This window comes from Lissotriton helveticus, chromosome 3_1 (assembly GCF_964261635.1).
Source record: "Lissotriton helveticus chromosome 3_1, aLisHel1.1, whole genome shotgun sequence".
Lineage (NCBI taxonomy): Eukaryota > Metazoa > Chordata > Amphibia > Caudata > Salamandridae > Lissotriton > Lissotriton helveticus.
The window spans coordinates 1343855718-1343882238 of record NC_136061.1 but is presented as its reverse complement, the minus strand read 5'-3'; the positions used below and the strand labels follow the sequence as shown (position 1 = coordinate 1343882238).

The following is a 26521-nucleotide window of genomic DNA, read 5'->3' as shown; positions in this document are numbered from 1 at the left end:
CCGACCAGCAAGCGCTGTTGAGCGCTGGAGCCGCCTGAAGCCGAGCGCTGTGTGGCGCCCAAAATCGGGAGCTCACCCCCGATGCGTGAGACTTGGCTTGCAGTTGCCGAGTGAGCGCGCGACCGAGGAAAGTGAGGTGGGAGCCCACCCCGACCTCACCTGGATACTGCAGCGCTGCAAGGGTGAAGGGACCTGGAGAAGAGTTGCTGCCTCTGCGACCAGCGGTCGGTGAGTCCTGGATGAATCAGCACTGACTGGAATGAATGGAAAGGAAGTCTCGTGTGAACTGAGACTTCAGTGTCGGCGGCCATCTTTAAGTCAGGCAGCCCATAGAGACACCCCTGTTCAAAGCCTAAGCAGCCATTTTCAAGTCAGGCAAGCAGAATTTGGAATTGAGCATTCAACAGACATCAGAAACAAGCATTGGCGCACAGAATAAAAAAACACTGCAATAGCAAACATAATAAGCACATGCAAATGCAAGAGACAAAATAAGAAAATAAGCACGAGCAAAAGCAACAATAAAGTGAAAGAAACACAAGCGACTGCGAGAGAAACTCAAGTAAACGCAAAAGGGAAAGATGAAAATAAACACAAGTACAAACGTCAAGTGGTGAAAGGAACAAAAGTGACCAGACACACAACAAGCACAAGCCAATACAAAACCTCGAAGTACAACAAACACAAGCAAATGCGGATCCCGAAACACAATAAGCACGAGCCAAGGCAAAGTGTGAAGCAAGTACAAGCAAATGTAAGGCGCGATTACAAAGAACGCAGATAAATACAAGTCACGCATGCAACACTCAAGTCAATACCAAGCGCAAAGGCAACAAGCACCAGCTCATACAAGCCCCAGGTGCAACAAGCCCGAGCAAATGCAAGTCCTGAATGCAACAGGCATAAACGAATCCCGGGTTCAGAATAAGTTCCAGCGCTAAGTGAAAACAAGCGATTAAAATCAAAGAGGAACTAAATGTACATAAGATTTCGACTGCAGAGAATTCTAGAATAACGCGGAAAGCACAAGGGAACAGTTTCGTGACGGTAGCATACTAGGACTCTCCTCCGCATGTCAGTGAGAAAAGGAAAACACAAACCCAATATCTGCATTGAGGTGCCACCCCCAGTGACACAGACCAGTGACCAGAGTCTGGGTTCTAGATGGACTAGGTGGCTAGAATCATTAGATGCATTTCTTGAAACAACCGGAGAGGGAAGAGATAGCAACCGTTTACTGTTACTACTTCGGCTGGTGGGTCACGAAGGTCGACGTCTAATCAGGACGTTCTCAGCAAAGGACACAGAGACTTATAGAAACCTCAAAGAGACGCTACGCACTCACTTCAACACACAGGAGAGTGTGGATCATGAACGCATCGCCTTCAACGCGGCACGGCAGAAACCCGGAGAATCATTACCAAACTTCATAATAAGGCTACAAAGTCTAGTGCACCACTGCCACTTCAACACATTTACAGACGAGGAAGCAGTTCGACTCCGGGTGATTGAAGGCTGCTCAAAACGCAAGATCCTTCACGGGCAGTTCTCGCTAAAAGAAATCATCATCAGGAGGGCTGATGTTGGAGAGCGGGTTAAAGCAAGACAATCGGCAAAAGAACTGCACCTGAATGCAAGTCATGAAGATAAAAGAATGGAGACGCCTATCATGTCTCTGGAGAAAGCCCAGGAAACAAACAAAACCAGAAAGAGGGAGGGCGAAGGCAGAATAGAGACGAGACAACGGAAGAAACCAAGTGACGTGAAACACCCTGAGTCAACCATACGAAAGGCGGTGAAGGATGGTTACGACAGTCTCACTGATACGTCTTCATTGAATCATTCAACAGACACCACAAACGATTCGGATGAAGCCTCAAGTGGGACAGACCACACAAAAGAGACAGATGACAGTCTGCTCAATGGATATGTGGAAAGGACCAAATACAAACGAGCGGACAAGTCACGCCAACTCTGGACACCGGCATACGAGCACACTCGAGCAACCCACTGCCCATCAAATGCTATAGACACTCCTAAAGAAGCACCAAGCAGGAAGACACGTCACACAAGTGTCACTGCCGTTATTACACCTAGCAAACGAGAAGAAGAAACAAATCACATGAGGTGTGGTAAGCCACTCAGGCACCGGAAAGGGACAGGTATGTGCACTAAAGACATCCACGACAATGAGAATACCGGGGACAGACAGTCAATGTCATGTGAGAGAGACGGTGACCAAATGCTCCACGACCAAACCAAAGGAATAAATGCGTGGCTAGCAAATAACCCATTCACAGCAACAACACAAAAGACACCTCAAAATTCACACTCACAAATATATCTTACAGATGACTCTGACTCCAGGAGCATGTCTTCACAGACCACCAGCTCAAGAAATGTATCAGTCAAAACACTCTCAAAGAAACGTTCTCAGAGGAAACCAGCGAAAGGCTCCTCCAATTCAGAAAACGTGTCTGTACGGTCATCTCGATCAACCGAGTCAAGGTCTTTACAACACTCATGGCACCAATCACCAAAATATACAATAAAATCGGAGAACATTCTCCCTGTCCAGAGCAACATATTTCACATCAATGAATCAAAACATTTGATCACCCCACAATACAACACGTCATGTCAGGCACAGATATCTCAAGACGTAAAGAACATGCACCCCTGAAGGGGTTCGCGAGGCTGACTCAACGCGCTGGCAGAAGGAAACCAGAGATACGGGACAGCACCCATTGGGTGAGGAAGAACTACCCTACCACTCAACAAGGAGGGCAAAATGGGTGGACAAGAAAGAAACAAGAGTCAACCAGTTCCAAGTGGGAGAGACAAACAGGGCCAACAAATGAGTCCCGAGACCAAACCGGGTCACCCATGTCAGACAGTGCCCTGCTGACCGGTATGCACGACTCGGAACAAGAGGACAGTGCTGCCCCCGACTCAAAGAGACAGAAGGAAGTAAGATCTCGTACAGATGCTCGGAAGAGAACCAAAACACCGTCCACTCCTGAAGGAGATCGAGCGTCAGTCGAACGAGAACTACCAAGAAAGACAGATTGCCGCTATCGAGCTGAGTCACCAACTGTCATCTCACACAAAGCAGCCACGATCGCATCAGAATCTGTAAATGGGTGGATAACTCGGAAGACTATTGAAACCCGCAACGAATCTGAGAACCAGAAGACCACACACAATACTTCGTACTTTCAAAGGCGCACTCCCGCAGTCAAGGATATTCTTGTCGAGGCAGCCGACAGTAGCTCGAACAAAGCAGTGCCCCCAATAAACTATACCTTGCCAGCGCCTGAGAAGCTGACTGAGTCTAAGCCTGGAACGGCAATGTGTCTATGACCCATGCGGACTCCCGCAGACCTGCGCGTGGACAGTCAAGAAACATGTTGAGGATGATTATTTTGTTAAGAAAGGGGGAGATGTCATGTCGTGTATAGCAGTCTAGTGTTTGGGGATAGACTCGTGGGAGGAGCAGGAAACGGGGAATGGGAAGTTAGTTATGAGAAGGACAGACACGAATAAAGAAGTGTCGAATACTACTCCTGTCCTATTTGGGTGGGCATGACAACACTCTAGGCCACGTCCATATTAGCTTCAACAATCACTGAATGTCTTTTTTACAAAAGTTCATTAGTGCACCAATAACGGTTTCCCACATAGTCATGGGCTGGATTTCTAGCCATGGGTGATGCTGTACCCAAAGCTTATCTTACTTGCGACCATCGCTCTTTATCTCATGACCGCGCACATTATCATTTCACCCAATCCTTACCTTCATGCGTTCCCGGCATTGCGACGGAGTCCGGTCGTAGCCCAGTTCGGCCAGGGCTCGGGACACCCGTTCATACATAGCGGGGCCAGGAGCCTTGCTGGCAAATAGGGTGCCTGAGCCCTCCAGTTGCTGGTAGTGCGCCTCCACCAATCGCTCGTTGCCCCACACGGCTATAAGCGCGTTAGTTTCTGCTGGGGTCCAGGACATGCCGCGACAAGCGGCCGACGTGGAAAAGGAGACTGAGGGCGACGAAGCAAGGCCCGGGCCACCGGCGCATCCCTCTAGAGGCGACGAATGGCTTGGGGTAGAAGGCGCCGACAACGATGGGCGTCCATCGCTCAGCCCGGGTGAAGTAGGGGACATAGCCTCGCGCTTCGGAATCTTCAGTGGCGGCGGAGCGGGATCCGATTGCAGATCCGACTCACAGGGCGCAGCCATGTTGGTCCTCGGAACCAGCGGGAAGTTACGTACACTAGAAAACGGACTATCACTAGTAAAAGAGTCAGCAAGCCCCTCTGCAAACGTTCTGGAGTATGAACTTACATTCCCTAAGAGAACTGCCTCAAATATTTAAAAAAGAGTTCGATTATTTATTCCCGACCAAACATGAACATGGTACGTCCTCTTGTAATCCTTTTAAAGACTAATCATTCACGGTCGAGCGTTAACCGTACGTATTGAAGATTTATCACAAACAAGCAGTTCCGTTTCCAGAGTGTAAGCGAATGATATAATTTTAGACAATTAATTGACCACTTCCCCCCCCCCCCCCAAAACGACAATGATTGTATTTTCTAAGTAAACCTGGGGCGTCATTCCAAAATGGCCGCCATACTAATGTTAGGAAAAGCCCATATTTTCCAATAATGACGTTTCCGCCTATGTCGCAAGGCAGGAGGGAATTGCCATTTGTTGTAAGGAGGTGGAAATCCACCAACAGAGTACCCCGTGATGCCTCCGGGTAATTCTGGTAGGTCTCTATCTACTTGCTTTGTCCTAAGTGTTGATTGTTTTTTTGAGTGTCTGTGGTTTGTGGACTGACACCGGTGGTGATGCTTGTGAAGTACTTGTTTGAGTAGCCACTGTGTTTTTTTGCGTAAGAGTGGTTTGCCTTAGCAAGCAGTGTTGTGTGTTCTGAGTGTTTGGCCCCCTTTTTGAAAATGTCTGGAATGAGCTCAGTTTGGTTTGTTGTCATTGTGTTCTGCAGATGGCACTTGAAGAATTACAGGAACAAAGTATAGATGTGTGAATATTGCCACAATGGTAAAAAAAAATTAGAATTAACACTCCATAGAGAAAAAATCGGCCTCACAGAACGAAAAAAAAACGAATTTGTGTGCTTTACACAACTAGGACTCAATACAATATGTTACAGCATTATTCTTAGATATATTCTATTAAAAGGCATTCACATTATCTGAGTAATTAGTTGCTGCTAAAATATAAGCGCCTCTTTTACCACATTGCAAAACGATAGATTTCGACAGACTTGGAATGCATGGGTTTTTTGTTGATATTTAAATTTTTATTGAATTTGAAAACATACAAACAAATCAGCATAATCACAGAAGGCAAATAATCATTTACACCGTCGAAATCTATGCACCCCACAATTCCACCCCCCATGGGATGTATGTGAGCAAGAAGGTGAAGTAAATCAATCAATGTCTTCGACAGCGCCCAGCCATTTACCCCACACCTTCCGATATTTCTTAGGGCAATCCCTGTGCCTTGTATAAGACCTTTTCTTGTGTCGCCCACCAGTCCACTCCCCTACGCCACTTCCCCAGAGCTGGTGAGTCGGGACATATCCATGCCGCCACTATGTCACGCTTAGCAACAATCATAGCTGTGTTAAAGAAGGTCTTGTTGTTCCAGGACCAATCTATCCCGTCTGTGATCCCCAATAGTGAGTGAGGTGGGTCGTGAGGAACCGCCCACCCCAGAACCACTGTAAGCTCCTCTTCAATGGCCCCCCAAAAAGTCACCAGCCGAGGACAGGACCAGACCATATGAAAATAATCTGCTGAGGCCTGTCCGCACCTTGCACAGGACGCATCAGTGCGTAAGCCCGCTCAGTGAAGGCGCAATGGAGTGAGGTACGCAACATGTAGGTAGTATAATTGCATTAGTCTAAGTTTGGCGGAGGCAGTAATTGCCTTGGGTGCCATGAGCACATCGCGCCAGTCCACCTCATCCAATGGGCCCACCCATTCCACCCATTGATTCCTCAATTTGTCCAAGGAGGTGGGAGCGTTATTAGAGTGCGGTATATACGGGAGATGCCCCCCCTGCCCAAGTCCTCTAACAGAGTCTGGGCCTCCGTGGGGCTGTACTCTGGGAGTCAGGTGTCGGCAGCGATGTGCACTTGGAGGGCGTGTCTACTGTAAATATTTATAAAATTGGGAGGGGTGTAGGGAATAACGGGTGCGCATGTCTTGAAAGGAGCGCATATGACCCCTAACCCAAATGTCCCCAAGCTGCGTGATGCCGATGAGATCCCAGGTTTTGAACCCCTGCAAGCCACTTACTTCCCAGAGCCAAGCCCTGTGCCAAAGGGGCGTGCATTGAGTCAACCTACCGGACCAGCCGGAATGGCGCAACAAAGCCCGCCAAGCCTGCAGTACAGAGCGCGTCACGTCTGGCATTTGGGCCGGGATGGGTCCCCCATACATCAAGCCTGGCCCGGTAGGCCAGGTCGCTCCAACCCCCACTAAACCAATCGTGGACCACCAGCAAACGTGTGGCTAAAAAATATAGATACAGATGTGTAATACCCATGCCCCGTGGAATGCCTGGGTTTTAAATAGATTGAACTGTGCTCAATTCCCGGCGCTAGAAAGAGACCTTTTAAACAGCTGTTCCAAGCTGTCTGTCCGAAGGAAGCTGTCTGCCAGAACAGACAGAGGTAATCAATGGTTTACAAACTGGTGGAGGACATTAGAATACAGCAAAGGTTTTTTTCTTCTAAAAAAGTGTAAAAGTTGATGCCTGCTGGTTGTGAAACACAGCTGAGTAAATAACACATGGCTTAAAATATGTTGTTGCACCAAATTAAAAAGGTGAATATTAGTTTCTCTAGCAATGACAATATTACTGAATCTTAGGTACAAACTTAAATATGATTCCTACTATGGCCTACTGGCTGCAGTCTGAAATGCACTTACAAGTTATGCAAAGAGTAGCTGTACGAACATGTAAATTACATTGCAAGCTTTTATGCAATCGTTTATGCACAAGAATTTTGGGCGCACCATGGCAGTCAGAAACCTGGAATTTTACGCAAGTTCTTCAGGTGCTAGAACGCTCATTTCACTGGAATAAAAACAAAAATAAGACAGCAAAAGTGCATCCTACCTTTAAATTATCAGCACACAGCCACGGAGCAGGAATGCTTTTCAACCATACTTTTGAGAGTTACTTTGAATTGTAAAGGCCGCATGGGATAGCCTTGCTCAGACAGGGGACAACAGGTTTAAGGGTCAGAGGCCAAGTTCGGTATTTAGAACTGACCAGCACTACTGATCGCAAAATGTCCACGTAGGATGCCACTGTGACAGTGTGTGATTTCTAATTTTTTTTTGTTAAATCTGTTTCATTGGTTTTTGGTAAACATTTACATGAGTTATTACATCATTGCTGTAGCTTGTAGCAACAGTAGATGTTATACGTCACTAGACATCAGCATATGTGAATACGACAAAGGTGTTACAGTATTGATTTTCATCGTAATGGTTTAACACATGGTTGTTTACAGTATAGATCTGTCCATAACCAATATATCTGACATGTTTGCTCAGTTTATGGAGTATATTATGTTTAAGAGCCAATTGAGTGCAGATAGGTTGGTGAAACCGATAACGTGACAATAACTGTGTATATAGGGTAGTGAACTGGGAGTAGGGTTGGATCGATCACGCAAGTTTGAGTACATGCATAGCTGTATGTGTGCCTCCAAGGGCGCCCCCTTAGCAGTACCATTGTCATAAGGCTATGAAGCGCAAGTGCATTGGGGTGGTATAGTGTAGCTGCTGGCACATGATCGGTTGCGAAAGTGCAGTCTATGGGTGTGGGTCGCGTGCACGGTGGTGGTTATGGAGGCCAGATGCCTGCAGGGGCTGGGTTGGGAGGTCTGTGGATTGCTGCAGTGTTGCCAGGATCACATCTCAATTTGCAGTTATAGGTGTTTTCCTGAGGCCCACCAGTTCCTCTCGTCTGATTGCTGTGCTCTCTGCTTTGGCCCACGCAATGGTGGAACACCTCCAAGCCTGTACCTGTGGGGGATCCGATGCCTTCCATCTCTTCGTAATGAGCTGCTTAGCAGTAGCTATGCCCAGGTCAAGGAACCGGGAGGGGACCTTAGTGTTGCGTGTCTTACGAAAGACGTGCAGTAGATATGTTTGCCACTCAAAGGGTAACTCTCTCTCCGTACGGGCATGAAGTGCGTATGCCACTCCCCTCCAGTAGGTTGTAAGATTAGGGCAGCCCCAGAGCATGTGCACTAAGTCTGCATCAAAGGCTGCGCATCGGGGGCAGGCAGAGTCAGCTCAATGGAAATATCTGTTAATATTAGCCGGGTTAAGTACACACGCTGTGTAATAAAGTATTGTATTTGTCTGAGTCTCATGTTTCGTGGGATACTGGTCGGGCTGGCCAGTATCTGTGACCAGGTTTTATCTGAGAGTTAGCGTCCTAAGTCATGTTCCCACTTGTGTCTGAGGGGGTCTAGGCTAATTGCTGCGTGGTGATGCAGTGAAGCGACTAACCAACGTATCAGGTGCCTGCTTCGTCCCATAACATGCAGATATTGGCTAGTGAGGTGCATTTGTAGTTCAGTGCCTAGGTCTCCCCATTTCTATGTAAAGGTGGCCACCAGTGAGCAATGTAGGTGGAATTGTCCGGCAGGAAGTTCCTTGTTTGCAGCTAGTCGCATAAGGAATCAGTGAGCCCCGTGATGGAGATCCCCTAGGGTCCGTATCCCAGCCTCGTGCCAATGGTGCAAATCAGCGGCTGTTCATGCCTTCTGACCCCTTGGGGTGCCCTCCAGCGGGAGAGAAGGGGCATAGGGTAGAGACTCTGCCGGTAGCACCTGTAAGCCACGTTCAAATATAAAGACTCCGGGGGACGTGCGCGTGCTCCAGGGTGGAAGAGCATAAGGATCTGCAGCATAGTGTATGGCGATTGGGTGGATGCCGTGTCACTGCGCTGCTGATCTGCTAACCATCTGGCGACCCATTGGAGCTGAGCCGCGAGGTAGTAGTGCTCAAAGCAAGGGGCCGCCAGTCCCCCTGATCTGTGGGTAAATATAACTTCCTGATCGCTACCCTGTATCGGTTGGGACCCCAAATGAAATCTCTAGTTTTCTGTTCTAGCTGGGCAAAGAAGAAGGCTGGTACATAACTAGGCAGGTTGGCAAAGTAGTACAGGAGCCGTGGTAAGGCCACCATTTTCATCAGTGCTACTCTGCCCGTGACTGTCAGGGGAAGTGTGCTCCAGAACAGCATCTGAGAGCGGATGGCCGTTAAGGCCCTGCCTAGGATGCCGTCAAAGAGGTCCTGCGGTTGCCGATAGACTTGTATGCCTAAATAACGAAACGTGTCTGGTCTCCATTGTACTCGCTCTCCGTTGAGCACAAATCCTGGATCTGAAACTCTTACTCCAAAGGCATATAACTTGGATTTAGCTGCATTAACCTTGAGACCTGATATAGCTTCAAACTCTCCCAGAACACGGGCCAGGTCCCCCGGGATCCGACTGACATCCCTGCAATATATCAACAGGTCATCGGCATATAGCAAGACTGTGTGCACATCGCCGCCCAGTGGAATGCCATCTTGTAATTGGGTTCTCAAGGATTCCGCAAGTGGCTCCATCTCCAGTGCGAGGAGGAGAGGGAACAACGGACCGCACTGCCTCCTGCCCTGTCGCACTGAGATGGACTGGGATGGCCTCGGAAATATAGGGGCCCACCCTCACTCTCATCATCAGGTTCATATAGAGCAGCTGGGTTAGCTGCAAAAAGGTGGGACCTAACTGGTATCGTTCGAAGGACGTAAACATGTAATTCCATTCGAGGGAGTGGAAAGCCTTTTCAAGGTCGAGTATAAGGCAGCCCGCCTGTGGCCATTCACATGTGGAGTAGGTTGTCACTCGGAAGAAGCGGCGCAGATTAAGGGAGGTACTACGGCACAGTACAAATCCATTTTGATCTGCTTGCACCAGTGAGGGGTAACTGCAAACACAACAATGATGGACAGAATGTGGATCAATGTCACACATTCACCCCAGTCCAAAGATCTGGGCCCAAATCCATCGTTTTTCCACTCCACACCACCCTGGGTTAGACAATGGCGATATGCAAATCAGCGCTGACGCTGTGCCCCATGGGAACAGTCCAGTCCGAACTACAAAAGCCATGTCCTTCCCAGAACGGAAACAAGCATCCGAGGACCGGCCCGGTTTCGAGGTAACACCTCTCTTCAGCCCGGCTAGCTTGATTCCAGTGGTGTGGAGTAACTGGGACTCACGTCTGAGCATCCCCAGTACACTTAGAGCGGTAACTGCAAACACAACAATGATGGACAGAATGTGGATCAATGTCACACATTCACCCCAGTCCAAAGATCTGGGCCCAAATCCATCGTTTTTCCACTCCACACCACCCTGGGTTAGACAATGGCGATATGCAAATCAGCGCTGACCCTGTGCCCCATGGGAACAGTCCAGTCCGAACTACAAAAGCCATGTCCTTCCCAGAACGGAAACAAGCATCCGAGGACCGGCCCGGTTTCGAGGTAACACCTCTCTTCAGCCCGGCTAGCTTGATTCCAGTGGTGTGGAGTAACTGGGACTCACGTCTGAGCATGCCCAGTACACTTAGAGCGGTAACTGCAAACACAACAATGATGGACAGAATGTGGATCAATGTCACACATTTACCCCAGTCCAAAGATCTGGGCCCAAATCCATCGTTTTTCCACTCCACACCACCCTGGGTTAGACAATGGCGATATGCAAATCAGCGCTGACCCTGGGCCCCATGGGAACAGTCCAGTCCGAACTACAAAAGCCATGTCCTTCCCAGAACGGAAACAAGCATCCGAGGACCGGCCCGGTTTCGAGGTAACACCTCTCTTCAGCCCGGCTAGCTTGATTCCAGTGGTGTGGAGTAACTGGGACTCACGTCCCAGTTGATAGCCAGAAACCGGTCCTTGGATGCTTGATTCCGGTCTGGGAAAGACGGGGCTTGGCAGTTCGGACTGGACTTTTCCCATGAGGCAAAGGGTCAGAGCTGATTTGCATATAGCCAGTGTCTAACCCAGGGTGGTGTGGAGTGAAAAAAACGATGGATTTAGGCCCAGATCCTTGTACTGGGGTGAATGTATGACATTGTTCTACATTCTGTCCATCAACTGTGTTTTTTGTAATTTTCACCCCGAGTGGGCTGGGTATGCTCAGACGTGAGTCCCAGGCTCTCCACACCACTGGAGTCAAGCTATCCAGGCTGAATGAAGGCTGATAGCCAGAAACCGGTCCTTGGATGCTTGATTCCGGTCTGGGAAAGACCGGGCTTGGCAGTTCGGACTGGACTTTTCCCATGAGGCAAAGGGTCAGAGCTGATTTGCATATAGCCAGTGTCTAACCCAGGGTGGTGTGGAGTGAAAAAAACGATGGATTTAGGCCCAGATCCTTGTACTGGGGTGAATGTATGACATTGTTCTACATTCTGTCCATCAACTGTGTTTTTTGTAATTTTCACCCCGAGTGGGCTGGGTATGCCCAGACGTGAGTCCCAGGCTCTCCACACCACTGGAGTCAAGCTATCCAGGCTGAATGAAGGCTGATAGCCAGAAACCGGTCCTTGGATGCTTGATTCTGGTCTGGGAAAGACAGGGCTTGGCAGTTCGGACTGGACTTTTCCCATGAGGCAAAGGGTCAGAGCTGATTTGCATATAGCCAGTGTCTAACCCAGGGTGGTGTGGAGTGAAAAAAACGATGGATTTAGGCCCAGATCCTTGTACTGGGGTGAATGTATGACATTGTTCTACATTCTGTCCATCAACTGTGTTTTTTGTAATTTTCACCCCGAGTGGGCTGGGTATGCTCAGACATGAGTCCCAGGCTCTCCACACCACTGGAGTCAAGCTATCCAGGCTGAATGAAGGCTGATAGCCAGAAACCGGTCCTTGGATGCTTGATTCCGGTCTGGGAAAGACAGGGTTTGGCAGTTCGGACTGGACTTTTCCCATGAGGCAAAGGGTCAGAGCTGATTTGCATATAGCCAGTGTCTAACCCAGGGTGGTGTGGAGTGAAAAAAACGATGGATTTAGGCCCAGATCCTTGTACTGGGGTGAATGTATGACATTGTTCTACATTCTGTCCATCAACTGTGTTTTTTGTAATTTTCACCCCGAGTGGGCTGGGTATGCTCAGACGTGAGTCCCAGGCTCTCCACACCACTGGAGTCAAGCTATCCAGGCTGAATGAAGGCTGATAGCCAGAAACCGGTCCTTGGATGCTTGATTCCGGTCTGGGAAAGACAGGGCTTGGCAGTTCGGACTGGACTTTTCCCATGAGGCAAAGGGTCAGAGCTGATTTGCATATAGCCAGTGTCTAACCCAGGGTGGTGTGGAGTGAAAAAAACGATGGATTTAGGCCCAGATCCTTGTACTGGGGTGAATGTATGACATTGTTCTACATTCTGTCCATCAACTGTGTTTTTTGTAATTTTCACCCCGAGTGGGCTGGGTATGCTCAGACGTGAGTCCCAGGCTCTCCACACCACTGGAGTCAAGCTATCCAGGCTGAATGAAGGCTGATAGCCAGAAACCGGTCCTTGGATGCTTGATTCCGGTCTGGGAAAGACAGGGCTTGGCAGTTCGGACTGGACTTTTCCCATGAGGCAAAGGGTCAGAGCTGATTTGCATATAGCCAGTGTCTAACCCAGGGTGGTGTGGAGTGAAAAAAACGATGGATTTAGGCCCAGATCCTTGTACTGGGGTGAATGTATGACATTGTTCTACATTCTGTCCATCAACTGTGTTTTTTGTAATTTTCACCCCGAGTGGGCTGGGTATGCTCAGACGTGAGTCCCAGGCTCTCCACACCACTGGAGTCCAGCTATCCAGGCTGAATGAAGGCTGATAGCCAGAAACCGGTCCTTGGATGCTTGATTCCGGTCTGGGAAAGACAGGGCTTGGCAGTTCGGACTGGACTTTTCCCATGAGGCAAAGGGTCAGAGCTGATTTGCATATAGCCAGTGTCTAACCCAGGGTGGTGTGGAGTGAAAAAAACGATGGATTTAGGCCCAGATCCTTGTACTGGGGTGAATGTATGACATTGTTCTACATTCTGTCCATCAACTGTGTTTTTTGTAATTTTCACCCCGAGTGGGCTGGGTATGCTCAGACGTGAGTCCCAGGCTCTCCACACCACTGGAGTCAAGCTATCCAGGCTGAATGAAGGCTGATAGCCAGAAACCGGTCCTTGGATGCTTGATTCCGGTCTGGGAAAGACGGGGCTTGGCAGTTCGGACTGGACTTTTCCCATGAGGCAAAGGGTCAGAGCTGATTTGCATATAGCCAGTGTCTAACCCAGGGTGGTGTGGAGTGAAAAAAACGATGGATTTAGGCCCAGATCCTTGTACTGGGGTGAATGTATGACATTGTTCTACATTCTGTCCATCAACTGTGTTTTTTGTAATTTTCACCCCGAGTGGGCTGGGTATGCTCAGACGTGAGTCCCAGGCTCTCCACACCACTGGAGTCAAGCTATCCAGGCTGAATGAAGGCTGATAGCCAGAAACCGGTCCTTGGATGCTTGATTCCGGTCTGGGAAAGACAGGGCTTGGCAGTTCGGACTGGACTTTTCCCATGAGGCAACGGGTCAGAGCTGATTTGCATATAGCCAGTGTCTAACCCAGGGTGGTGTGGAGTGAAAAAAACGATGGATTTAGGCCCAGATCCTTGTACTGGGGTGAATGTATGACATTGTTCTACATTCTGTCCATCAACTGTGTTTTTTGTAATTTTCACCCCGAGTGGGCTGGGTATGCTCAGACGTGAGTCCCAGGCTCTCCACACCACTGGAGTCAAGCTATCCAGGCTGAATGAAGGCTGATAGCCAGAAACCGGTCCTTGGATGCTTGATTCCGGTCTGGGAAAGACAGGGCTTGGCAGTTCGGACTGGACTTTTCCCATGAGGCAAAGGGTCAGAGCTGATTTGCATATAGCCAGTGTCTCGCAGAGCAAGGAGGGGAGGCGCTCTGCATCTACCGATGCTGCAAATAGGGTATGCACATGCGGCACCAATGTTACTTGATACCCCTTGTAATACTCGGCCAGGAAGCCATCGGGTCCCGGGGTCCTGCCCGTCACCAATGATGAGATTGCCTCCCTGATTTCCTCTATGGATATCCTAGCGTCTAAGGGCTCTGCGTGTTCTGGCAATGTCTCAGGCAGCTATATCCGGTCAAGGAAGGATGAGAGGGCGTCTGGGTCTTGTGATCTGTGGGATTGGTATAGTAGCTTATAGTGGTGTGTCAGAGCGGAGTGAATATCACGTTGCGTGTGCACTAGCAGGCCATTATCAGCCTGTAGGGCGCTTATGGGCATGTGGGCATGTTCCTGCCTGATGAGCCAGGCTAAGAGCCGTCCTGTGCGATCAGCGGTGGCGTGTGTAAGGGCTGTGTGTGCTGTATAGTTGCGGCAGCGGAGGCGTTCCAGCAGTTCGGCATGCTGTGTGCATAATGTCTCTAGGCAATGGTGGTCCCTGCCTCTCTCCTCGCCCTGGGTCTCGTCCGCAATAGTTGTGATTCTATTCTAGTGAGGTCGTGCTGCAGAGTCTTACGAATGTTCCAGGTCGTGCCCAAACAGTGCCCCCGCATTGTGACCTTGAAGGCCTCCCACTCCACTAACTTGTCCCCGGCTGTACCCTTGTTGAGCTCAAAATATTCTAGGATAGCTGTTCCCAGTGACGAGCGAAAGTGCTGGTCCTCGAGTGCCGAGGTTTGTAGTCTCCAGGTGGGGGTGGCTGGGTGCCCAGGTTCCCAATTAAGCTTTACGAGTAGGGGGTTATGGTCTGAGTGTTCGGCCTAAGTATTCTATATGGTGTATCAGCGGGAGTAGCGCTGGGGACCCCACTATCCTATCTAGTCTCAAGTGCAACTTGTGTACCGCCCAGTAATATGAGTATATCCGAGTATCGGGATTAGTGGCGTGCCACATGTCCATTACAGCCCAGCATGTCAGCCAGTCTGTGAGGGCCCGCGCGTTAGACGCTACAGTGGTCCTCGTGAGAGGCGGGAATGATCTATCCAGTTAGACATCTAAATCTGAATTAAAGTCTCCTCCGATGAGCCAGGTGATCCTGCTCCCATGGGTAAGTTTCCCTGTAAAGTTATCTAGGAAGGCGGACAGATTGATATTGGGGGCATAGACGGAGCCCAGGAGAATCGGATGACCATTTAGTCTCCTGCTAACAAATGCTTATCTACCTTCCGGGTCAACTAGTGTCTGTTTGCCCGCAAATGGGACTCCTGCTCTTATCCAGACATGGGCACCCCGTGCATGGGCCAAGTAAACTGTACCATGTATGTATCCCCTCCATCTACTTCGCAGTCTACCGAGCTCCGCCTGCGACATGTGTGTCTCTTGAAGGAAGGCAATGGCCACTGCTCTGCGCCGCATATAGGCGTAAATGGAGTACCTACATGTTGGCGTATGTATACCGCGCACATTCCACGTAATCATGTTGACCTGTACCATAGTATAGCTATTTGGCAACTAAGGTTGAGCAGGAGGGGCGGGCATCGTGATGTGTGTGGTGTGTGCATTGATTCCAACCCAGCAACATTAAGTAATACAGGGGGGGAAAGATGAAAAACAAGCTAAATTACGGTTAACTGTGGGGGCGAGCACCAAAGAGGTGTTTGTCAAAAGTGTGAGGCCCAACTAGGGGCTAAAAACACAGAAAAACTCAATGGTCGAGTGACGGCTAGTGGGGGTACTAATGGCTCGTATGCAGTGTGTGTCAGACTACCCCTTAGGGTCAGGGTGTGACCCGATATCCCCCATGTCATTCCGTGATGGTAAGAGCAATGTGAGCGGTGCACGCATTGTCGCCTGGGATGCGGTGGGAGCTGCTCGCTGCGATGCGTATGGTATGTGTGACAGACATGGCTGTCTGTGGGGAATAGGTGACTAACTAGGGTGTCAAACATTAGCGCAATGCAGTGTTGGTGCTGTAAATACTTGCGGTTGATGTGTTCAAGATACAGGTGTTAATTAAGAGTCATATAATTCCATCCGCTGTTTGCGGGGTGACTTATGGCATTGGATATTCTTCGAATCCATCTAGTCTGGATGACGCGGAACCCCCAGTATCTGAGAGTCTCAAAGGGCTATGAAGGCGATCAGGATTGGGAGTTGGTGGTCTCAATGACGCCACCATGTGGATCACCTCTTGTCGTTCAGCCTGTCTCTGTTCCAAGTTAGGAGAGGTGGAGGTCGCCGTGGCCAATATCCGAGGTCTGTTCCGCCCGCCTCGTCGACATCGTCTCCTGCCCGACATCCTTAGTTCATCTGACCCGCAAAGAGGAGTGAGTAGTTGAGGCCCAGTTCACGCAGTTGTTTCTTCACCGCCGTGTACGCACTTCTGCGGCGCTGCACTTGTGCTGTGAAGTCTGGGAAGAAGATGATGTAGTTATTGTCTACTGTTATGTCTGCCAGCTTGCGGGTTTCTCTGAGGATCGAGTCTCTGTCCCTATAGTTGAGGACGTTGATTAGGAAAAAACGTGGGCGGGCGCCCAGTGGTGGTTTCTGAGCAGGGACCCGGTGAGCTCTTTCGATTACGAGGTGGGCATGTAGTATAGCGTTTTAGGACCCTAGTGTAATTTTCCCGATTCATGCCCTTATATAGGTATAAAATTCTGTATCCTTATATAGGCATTGAAATCATAACCATATTAAGACATAACTCAAGTAGTCCTAATACGGCTTGGCTACTTCCACTAGTTCCGAAAATCTACAACGATTTCTTGGAAAAACCCGCCTTCAGCCGTCAGGGACCTCCCACTGCATGAATATTGATTTATCCAAGAACTCATAGAATTTTCAGAGAATTAAGTCTCTAATGACTGTTGGACTTGGTCCTTCTGGCAGGTTCACCCCTGAACTTTTTGCATTTGAACTCTGAAATAATTATAGTGATTGCTGGTCTTTGCGCACTTTGACACTGTGGCGCAGTGTAAAGTGCGTGCGCTCCCTGAGTGCGTGTGTGAGATTGGCCTGCCCTCCCATAGGAATGCATGGGGAATGTGTCTGTCCCTGGTAGATCCTGATGCGTGGGGATTGCAGATGCGTGTTTGGTATGTGCGGACTCGTGTGATTCAATGCTGAGCAATGATGTATGCGGTGTGATCGTGTCTAGTGTGGAAGTGCCACTTCTAGAAGTTGGCATGTTTGTGTAATTTGTGTCTGGCCTGTGATTGGCTGGAGCTGGCTGGTGAGCCTGGCTCCATGAGTCATGATGGGTCTGCCCCGGTGGTGAGTGTTGAGATTAGCATGAGTGATGTGAGGGAGGAATACACCTGGGACCTGAATAGGGCTGGGCTTTCCCCACACAATGCTGGCTCCGCCCCCTGTGGTGCGTCTAATGACCCTAGCCTGGCCAGTGAATAGTGAGAGGGGCTGAGCCCATCAAGAGTGCTCCCAAACCAGCTGCGCCTGGTTTTGCACCCACCCTGCACCTTTAGACAAAGGGATTTTTGTGTATAAAAAGAGGCTGTGACCTCTTGTAAAATGTTCTTGTTTCTGACTGAAATCTACCAAGGGTGTGCTGCTGCTTGGGCACAGGGGAAGGCTTGCCTCCCTGGGCCCTGCCCAGCCCCTGGATGCCTTGAATTGCTGGAGGAGTTCCTGTGACCCCTCTGCCTTGCCTGGAGGACTGGAAGACTTTTTCTTGCCCTAGGAGTGTCCCTGCGCTGTTCTTTCCCTTTGGGCTGGGGTTTCTATGCACCTCTGGCGCCTGGGAGCGCTGTGCTCCTTTGCCTGGTGGCCCACTTTGCGAGGGAATCCCCTGGGAGGGATTCTCCTGTGACTCCTGCCCCGCTTGTTAATTATTTTAATCGCAGGAGCCTACCCTGCCCTTTGCCCGTGTCTTTTGGTGCCCCCTAATTGAGCAGGTGCCACCCCGCTTATTTAATTATTTGTATTACGGGTGCCACCCCGTTTATAGCGTCACCAAGCGAGTGCCCACCTCGCTTTATTATTGATTTTGAAAGAGCCTACCCCTCGTCCTGGCCCCCGAGATCATCGCCGCAGCACCAGGCCGAGGAGATGCCGAGGGTGCAGCCACCGACGTCACCCGGGAGCCGCGCTGCCATTGGTGGAGGCTGCGGGAGGCTCGCCGGGTGACCTGAGCGGGGATTGGCTGTCCCAACTAGAGAAGAAGCAGGAAGCGGCGGTAGCCTACTCCGCGCTCCTGCACTGTCCAAGATCACCGTCGCCGTTCCCCCCCAGGTCTCCCAAGAGCGAGGGAGAGCCCCGGAGAAGTGAGAGCAGGCCGCGACATCAGAGAGTCCCGAGGAGCGAGAGCTCTCCAGCCAGCCGCCGCAAGACCCGGTGAGTGCCCGAGAAAGAGAGGGGGGCGTCGGGGCACATTGCCGGTGCCCGCCCCTCCCCTCTAGAGCAAGGGCCGTCGTATCGGAAGGCCCGTGGGGCCTTATTTAATTCCGAGTCCCCCAGGGCGGGACTCCTACGACCTCCGGGGGCATTTTGATTGTTTTGAGTCCCCCAGAGAGGAGGGGCTCCAACCACGGGGCAAGTTGCTTCTCGAGCCCACGAGGGGCTCGGGGGGCATTTCGCTCGAGCCGCAGAGGCTCAAAGCGGCATTCCTTTTCTTTAGAGCCCGAGAGGCTCTTGGCGGCATATCTTTTCTACGAGCCCTGAGAGGCTCCAAGGGGGCATTTTTCTGAGTGGTAGAGCGGCCCCGGAAGGCAGCGGGCCACTCCCACCTTGCCCCCCATTGTGTTCTTGAGCCCAGCGAGGCTCCCAGGGGGCAGTTTGTGCTCAGAGCCCAGATGGCTCCAACGTGCGCAGTATTTCTAGAGCCTAGAGGGCTCCAAACCTTTTGCGCAGTCTTTCCTCCAGAGGGCCAGTGAGGGCCCATGTCGCAAGTTGTCCTTCCCAGCTGCCCAGCAAGTAATGGGCAGCTGCACCGTTTAGGTTTTTCCTACCTAGGGACATGTGTTCTTTGGACTTAGGAGTGAGTCGCACTCCTTCATCCCTACCCTGGCCATACCCAGCTGTGCAGCACTTAGTGCCAGCTGCAGGGTTTAGGCCCTGTTCTGTGCCTGTCCTCAGCTGCCCAGCAAGTAGTGGGCAGCTGCTACGTTTAGGTTTTTGGCGCAGTGGCGCAACCTGGACTTTGTTGTGAGTTATGTGCTTCTTAGGGTGCTAGGAAATGTACTATGTGTTGTATGTTTTGCGCACCTTGTGTTCTGGTACCTCTGAATGTGTTTTTATGCATCATGTACAAAGTTGCTTTTCCCTACACCGCTGAATGTATGTTTATGCATCATGTGTTTCCTTCCTTACACCTCTGAATGTTGTGCTGCATCATGTGTAATGTTTTCATGCCTACACCCCCAAATGTATAGTGATACTTAGGTGGTTGTTCTTTCTAGTACAGGTGATCCTAGTGAGGCCCTGGTTCCCTGCGTAATATTCTCCTAAGGTGGTTAGGGTTGCGTAGGTGGTACTTACCTGTTACCAGTAGTTACTGGTTGTGTGCTCTATGTTTCATTTTTGTCCTACAGTGATTATTATTCTAAAATCTACAAGTGCATATTCCTGACAGTGGTCCAGGTGGCCCTGTCTTGTACATATCCCCTGTACATTCTGCCCGTGCCTGTTGGCACATTGTAAAGTGTGTATTTTTATCTAATGTGTTTTGGTATAATACAAAGGCTATTTTTATACATAACCTTGTGTGGAGTTTCCTTTGTGCTGGGCCTTGGGTGTTGTTACTGGGTGCACGCGCAAACGCTTAACTCACATTGCCTCCGAGTTTAGCCTTACTGCTCGTGTCACGTTACCAAGGGGGTGAGCAGGGGTTATCTTGGCGTGTAACTCCCTTGCCCTGACTTAGAGTGGTGGTCTCTGACTGACTTTGGCGCAAGCCTTGGCCAGCCAGAGATCCCATTTCTAACAATGACGTTATTATGTCCAATCTTACGTCAAACTCGGCACCTTCAAGGTATAAATATGCCCACACTTGTCCACTGGCCCTCAGTTCCACAATCGACTGTTCCTGTGAACACACTCTGTCTTCGAGCTTCTGGCGGTCAGCGTGCAGCAGGTTAAAGTCTGACGTGACTTTATCAATTTTGGACTCCAGTGAGGAGCGGGTCTGATCCAGTGAGGATCCTATCTTTTCTACTGCGGCCAACATTGAGTCTAGTTTGGTGGATAACGTAGCATGTGGTATTTCAGCAATTATTGTTCCTCCTTGTGCCGTTGATGGGTCTGATTGGTGTTGTGTAGGCGACCCATCACCAGTTGCTGCACCGTTGCCATCCGGTACTCGATTGTGGGGGAGGTCCCCTTTCGCTCAATGCTCAACCACCACAATGTTGTGCAGCTACCATTAAGGATTTACAGCTCTGTGGCTTTCAAAGGCCACCACCTGCGAACCTCGGCCCACACGTCTACTCCTTGTCTTCATTGGGGCAGGCTGTCCCAGCGGTCTATCCCTCCAGTGTAGTGCCCTCTTGTCTGCACGGCCCAGGTGTAGGGGTGATAGGTGTCTTGGCCTGTTCCACCAGGCTAAGCTCCCAGAGGCCAGCCAGTGCAGCCACACTCCTGCCTTTCTGACCCTTGGTGCAATTTCGTGATGCTGCGGGCCCCTCCACTATGGCCTTGTCAACCTGCCCTCTCTCACCGAGGTGTCCCAGCTCCAGCCGGCTCCCACAAGTCCGCACGATGTCTTCAATGCGGCTCAGGGGCACCGCGCGCCGAGGTCTAGGCCGTCCCGCAGCAGCCGCTCACGGCCCAGTGCAACACCACCATGACAGAAGTTCTACCGGCCCTGAGCTCCTCCCCCAGGGCACACACATACGGTGTCACTTCAATAGCCAATCCTGCAGGCACCATTGTGCCACACTTGATCCGGGCCCCCCTATGAAGAGGCTGCCAATGCTCCGGCGCAGGCACTTTACAGCCCTGGCAGGGCCCTCTGGCAACGCGGGCGGCCAGCTCCCATCTCCCGCGCGTGACCTCAGCCCTGCATGTGTCAGATCCCGGAAGGGGAGATCGGTACGATCTTGGGGCCGTATGGGGGTTACTTGTGTGTCCCAGCCACTTGACTCCCGCGACTGCAGTCTGGAGGGTCGAGGTCCGTCACCGCAGGGACCAGTCAGATGCGGGCTGCTCACTCCCACTGTGAGGCGTCTGTGCACAACCTCGCGCTCAGTAGGCTCCCGCTTTCCCTTCTTCAATGGCTGCGGTCTTGGGGACAAAGCTGTACCGTGCAGGGTACTACGGCCACCACTCTATCTCCGCTGCCTCGCCTGCTTCCAACCAGGAGGATTCTTCTCCGAAGGAGTCGCCAGTTAAGTGCAGGCGGCCATTTTCCCTGTCACAGATCGCCCGCTCGCGGCCTCACTGTTAGCAGGGCTCCATCGTCTTTATCGCCGCAGTTGCCGTCACAGGGGGCGAATCAGCTCCTTTCCAGGTTCTCCAGACACATCCGGTATTTAGCTGCCTGGTCCCACCGATTGTCAATCTGGATAGCACACCGTCAGGATATTTGGCGGATTAATGGGGATATCAGTTTGGGCACTAAGAACTCCCTTCCGCCATGATGGCCGGCTAGCCACGCCCCGTGTGTGATTTCTACATTACACTATGAAAGCTTGTAATGTTGAAGAGTAGTTTAAATAAACTAAATCCTTTTGTATTAATAACATTTCCTGATTCTAACATTGTAGGGTAAAACACTACAGGTAATTAAAATTTTGCTCTAATGATGTCTGAGGCTATAATGTGCCTAGGGAAATTAGGGTCAAAATTAATTCTCAATTCATGTTAATAATGTTTAGGATATCGTTATTAGTAATTTAACTACATTTAAGAAATGGAAGAATTTACTTAGTTGTTTCAATTAACTTATAGCCTTGATTGAGCCTTCCTGGAACAAGATTAGACACCACAGATCTGTTTTAGGTAACATTAGCTAACGGAAATATTGCATATTCTGTTAGGAGCACATGGGGAGATATGCAGGTAGGGTTTCTCCTATTGAATAACATTGCCAAGGGGTAGCAGCGCCTGTAGGCCATGTGCAGAGAATAGCTCTGCCGTGCATACAGAACTGATTTTCATTCACAATTGTTGTGCTGGGGCCAGAAAAAAGGCTATGGAATAAAGTTTGTATTAATTATGTTACATAGCTCAATAAGCTAAAGGAATTGGTAGTTGGTTGTTAATGTTTTCTAGTTAGCTCAATGTGCTATTTACCACTTGCAAGTCTGTCCTTGCCCTATTGCCAAAAAGGGGGGTAAATATTGTCGACAGGAGGTCACCTGTTTAGGTTACCTACTGTTGAATGAGGGATTGGAGACTAACTCCTGGGAAAATTAAGGGTAACTAAAATTAAGTAACACATTGTAATTTTTCGTGATTTATATTCTCTCTCTCTCAACGGCCATGAGATAATTGGTCAGGCTCGCTTTACTCGTTCATTCCACAGGATGCTGCACCTCACCAGTGCACGTCTAATTGGCTATTCAGTAATACTGTTTTAAAATTGTTAGAATTAATAGTGATAACATGATTATTGTTTATGTTATTCTCATGCTATGAACGGGTTGCAAGGGCATTACTAGTCCCTTATTAGTAAGTCTGTGTAATTGAGCTGACAGCCCTTATTAGAGCTGGTGAATAGGTTTTTTTCTCTAAAAATTATGTTACATAGTCCAGACCATGAAAAGTAGAATGCATAAGGGTTCACAATGTTAGGAAAGACACCCATGTGATCCTCAGCGAACATTTCGAATGAAAATATTGCTTTATAGGAGTTTGTTTGCCACAACAGATTCTGCTGGAGAAATTCATGTACCCATTATGTAGACTTTTTTTTTTTTAAACAATTTTTATTGGCTTTTCATCAGTGTAACAGTACATGTAGAATTTGTTTTCTTTCATGCATAAATATACATTATCATGTAATATAGCATATGTGCTGGTAGTAGATATGTGGGCCTCTGGATGTACATCCACCCATGGGTAGACTCTATATGGCACGTGTTCGGAACACATTTCCCCAACCAACATTTACATCAAAAATAATATTCTTTTCCCTTTTCCCACCACTCATGTACATCCGGCCTTTACATCTGCACTATGTCACGGCTCCCGCCCTAAGGACTTGCAGCAGGTTCAGACAAATCTTGCGGGGGTTCACATAAGTTTCCCCGGTGCTCATTCCATTTCCCCCAAATTTTGGACACCCCCTATGTATAAATACAGCCTTTTCTGCCACCATCGCCGCATCCATGTAATTTGCCCATTGTGATCTCGAGGGTACTATGCCGGATCCCCATTTTCTAGCTATGTTCCGCTTCGCAAGTGTCAGGCCCAGTGTTGCCCAGGTTTGTAGCCCTCGATTTAGGTCCGTAGGCAGCCAAATATTTAATATGCAACACCTAGGTTTGAGCTGTACTTCTACCCCGCTTGCTCTTGAAATTTCAGACAGTACATCTGACCAATATGTTTGTATTCTGGGACAGTCCCATAGTATATGAAACTATGTTCCAGGGAGTCCGCAACCTCTCCGGCATCCAGGCTCTGGGACGTGTCCTAACTTGTGCAATAGAGTGCGGGAATAGTATATTCTGTGTAGTATGTTTAGTTGTATGAGTTTTAGCCGAGATGGTATGGAGGCGTCTCTTGCCGAAGCAAGTGCGTATAACCAGTCTTCGTCGTCTATGTCCCCTAGTTCTACCTCCCTCTTGCTACGGAGAACCACCGTGGGGTCTGGAAGATTGTTTATCAGCTTACGGTACATTAGTGAGATTGCTTTCTTTTCAAGTTGATCGGTGAGGAGTCTATCCTCCAGTGGGGAGGATTCGGACAGTGTCGTTCCCGGTGGAATGGCACCTGTCAGAGCATGTCTAATTTGAATGTAGCAGTACCTCTCGGTAACCGCCATTCCGTACTTTTCAGCGTGGCTCAGTGGTTAGAGGCGGCAGACCTGGAAGCTGAGATCGGCCGTGGACCAGGGTTCGATTCCCCGCCTCGGCGGGTCTCGGGCTCAAAAATTCCACGGACTCGACAATTCTCGCTCCGGTGCCTACTCGACTCACGAGGTCACACTCTGCGACTCTGGGCAATAGCTTGCTTAATCTCCACTATGGCCCCTCGCGGCGGGATGCCTGGCTTTCACCTTCTGGAAACCCTGCCGGGGTATCTCACAGGGGAATACCAGGAGGGGTTCCCTAAGCAAGCGCCTTGATGCCTTCGGGTGATACGTGCGTATATATAAGCTATACAGGCTTCAAATGTGATGATTTCACCCCGACTCTATAGGTCTCCTATCTTTGAGATACCAATGAGGTCCCACTGCCTGAATCCCTTAGTATTAGCCAGGGTACCAAGGCGACGTGTGTCCCAGAGCTAGGTGGCCAGTGTGAGCACTCCCTCCCATCCCAGGGCTCTCTGAGCTGTGTGCCAAATCTTAACCGTGTGGGCCGTAGGGCCCGTGAGCGTATGCCGTTGTTTGTTAGTGTAGAGGGCCTTCATCAGTTGATCTGTGGGGAGTACAGTCCTGTCAAGGCTGTAGGCTGGGTCATGTTGTGGGGCATGTATCCACTGGTTGACTACCGTTAGTTATGCAGCCCAGTAGTATAATTTAACACTTGGCAGTGCAATCCCCCCATCATACCAGCTGCGGATTAGTTTGGAGTTTGCTATACGGGCCAGTTTTCCGTCCCATAATAAGGAAGAGATTTCTGCGTCTATTGCCTTAAAATAAGTGATAGGGACCGTGAATGGGGTATTTTGCAACGCATAAAGGAACCTTGGGAGCGAAAGCATCTTAAAGAGTGCTGCCCTTCCTAACAGTGTCAGTGGGAGGGATGGCCAGTGTGTTACATCCGATTTGAGCCTCTGTAGGGGTTTCAGTAAGTTTTCTTCCATAAAGATGGAGTTTTGTGGAGTGACATAGTTATGTTGAGGTTTTGTTAGTTATTTATGTAGTAAGGATCCCTGTTAAATTAGCAGTTTTTAGATTTTCCTGCCACACCTATAACATGAGAGCATCGTCCTAAGCGTAAAATGTAGGTGTATTTATGTAAGAAAAATAATTTTAGAAGTTTCTGCCGTCCTGTACAAGTAGTGGAAGGTTCATAAGTAGACTTCCTTGGCTGCTTGGGATTGGGAGAAACAAATTAAATTGTGTAACGCTTTACTCTTGTCAGTTCACCAAAAAGTTCCTTTTATACTAGATAATAGGTCCAGGGTGTTTTTCAACTCTCAGATAGATGAAGTGGTTCTTGGGTGCCCTGCTAATGTATGGGGTGCCCCGAGACTAAAGAAGTTTTCTGAAATAGAGTATCATCTCTGTTGATAGATTATTTGTATGCCTTGTCTAAAGATCTTTTGTTCTGATCACCAATAGATACCTGCTGCCCTATAACCATTGCCAGAGGGGCCCGGACATCAGATCCAGCCTGGAGAGTCAGCGCTAATCCAGCTTGGAGCCGAGGTAAGGGGAACAAGCAACTAGGACCGCAGTGAAGGTAGAAGGCCTGAAGCACTGGGCCCATTAAAACAACGTGAAGTGTGTACCTCTGCCACTGTCTTGGATGAAAGACGGGGTCACAAATCAGGATAGAGAATTATTTGCGTTGATCCAGTTTTTGATGCCCAGCTGGGAGAGTCACAGACCGACAAGGACGGCAAGGAGGCTTTGCTTGAGGGGACCCCCTTTGAAACAAGAGTTGCTTTAGATACTCCAGCATCAGGCCTCTGAGTCCTGGTCCCCAAGTGAATGCACGTTGGTACCTCTGTTTGTTGATCAAGAGGTGCCTGGGCATACTGGGTACAATGTGTGGCCCGACAAAAGAGCAGTGCGCCAGCGGAGCAACACAGGAATTAGGGAAGTACTTGAGTTCAGGGTACAGGTACTGTGCCTTTGGTGCCTGTTAAATGAAGAATACTGGTGCACTGCCTGAGACACTAGACAGGATCGTTAAAACTGGGCCGTAATTGTTTTTCCTGAGCTGCAAGATGTGCAACTCCACCGTGGGAGAAGTGAACAATAAGAGCCTGCCTGTGAGGCTCAGACGGACACAGGGAGAAGACTCCTCTCTGGCTGGTTGTACAGCGGCTTCTAATCTTCAAGTACTTTTTAGCAATGTACCCCTTTGTTCGTCCCATTTTTTTGGAGGAGCAGCCCTTTGCGGTTCCTCGTCCTAATTCCTATGGTCCTCCTGGTCCCCTGAAGTGAAAATTGTTTTTGTGATAACATATCATTGACACCTTTGCCCTCATAAAGAAGAACACCAGACGGTTATTTAAACATAGCATCAGGCATATGCTTTTGGCTATTTCCAAACTGAATAAAATAGCCACTGAAATCCACTAGAACTCTGGGACATGGACTTGGACTGGTTGATTTTGAACACAGTTTTCCGTTTAAAACTGAAAGCTATTATCAGATATA

The 26521-nt window shown here is 49.4% G+C and overlaps 1 protein-coding gene and 1 long non-coding RNA gene across 7 annotated transcripts in view; one reads left to right on the top strand and one right to left on the bottom strand.

Moving 5' to 3' along the window:
- MSANTD2 (Myb/SANT DNA binding domain containing 2) overlaps positions 1 to 4342 on the bottom strand; it is a 1072267-nt gene extending 1067925 nt beyond the window's left edge. For 3 of the 6 annotated variants that reach the window (XR_013608798.1, XM_078681996.1, XM_078681997.1), the window contains exon 1: positions 3797 to 4334. Coding sequence is in view for 5 of the 6 variants with exons in the window: in XM_078681996.1 (XP_078538122.1) it covers positions 3797 to 4234 (438 nt within the window). In the remaining variant the exon portion in view is untranslated. Of the gene's footprint in view, positions 1 to 3796 lie in introns of all 6 variants that reach the window. The other 3 variants (XM_078682000.1, XM_078681998.1, XM_078681995.1) reach the window with 3 other exon arrangements.
- A 310-nt stretch (positions 4343 to 4652) lies between these two features.
- The window catches only part of LOC144824968 (uncharacterized), a 138202-nt gene continuing 116333 nt past the window's right edge, over positions 4653 to 26521 (top strand). Inside the window, exons 1-2 of the long non-coding RNA XR_013609210.1 lie at positions 4653 to 4766; positions 25475 to 25561. This is a non-coding gene — a long non-coding RNA (uncharacterized LOC144824968). The remainder of the gene's footprint in view (positions 4767 to 25474; positions 25562 to 26521) is intronic.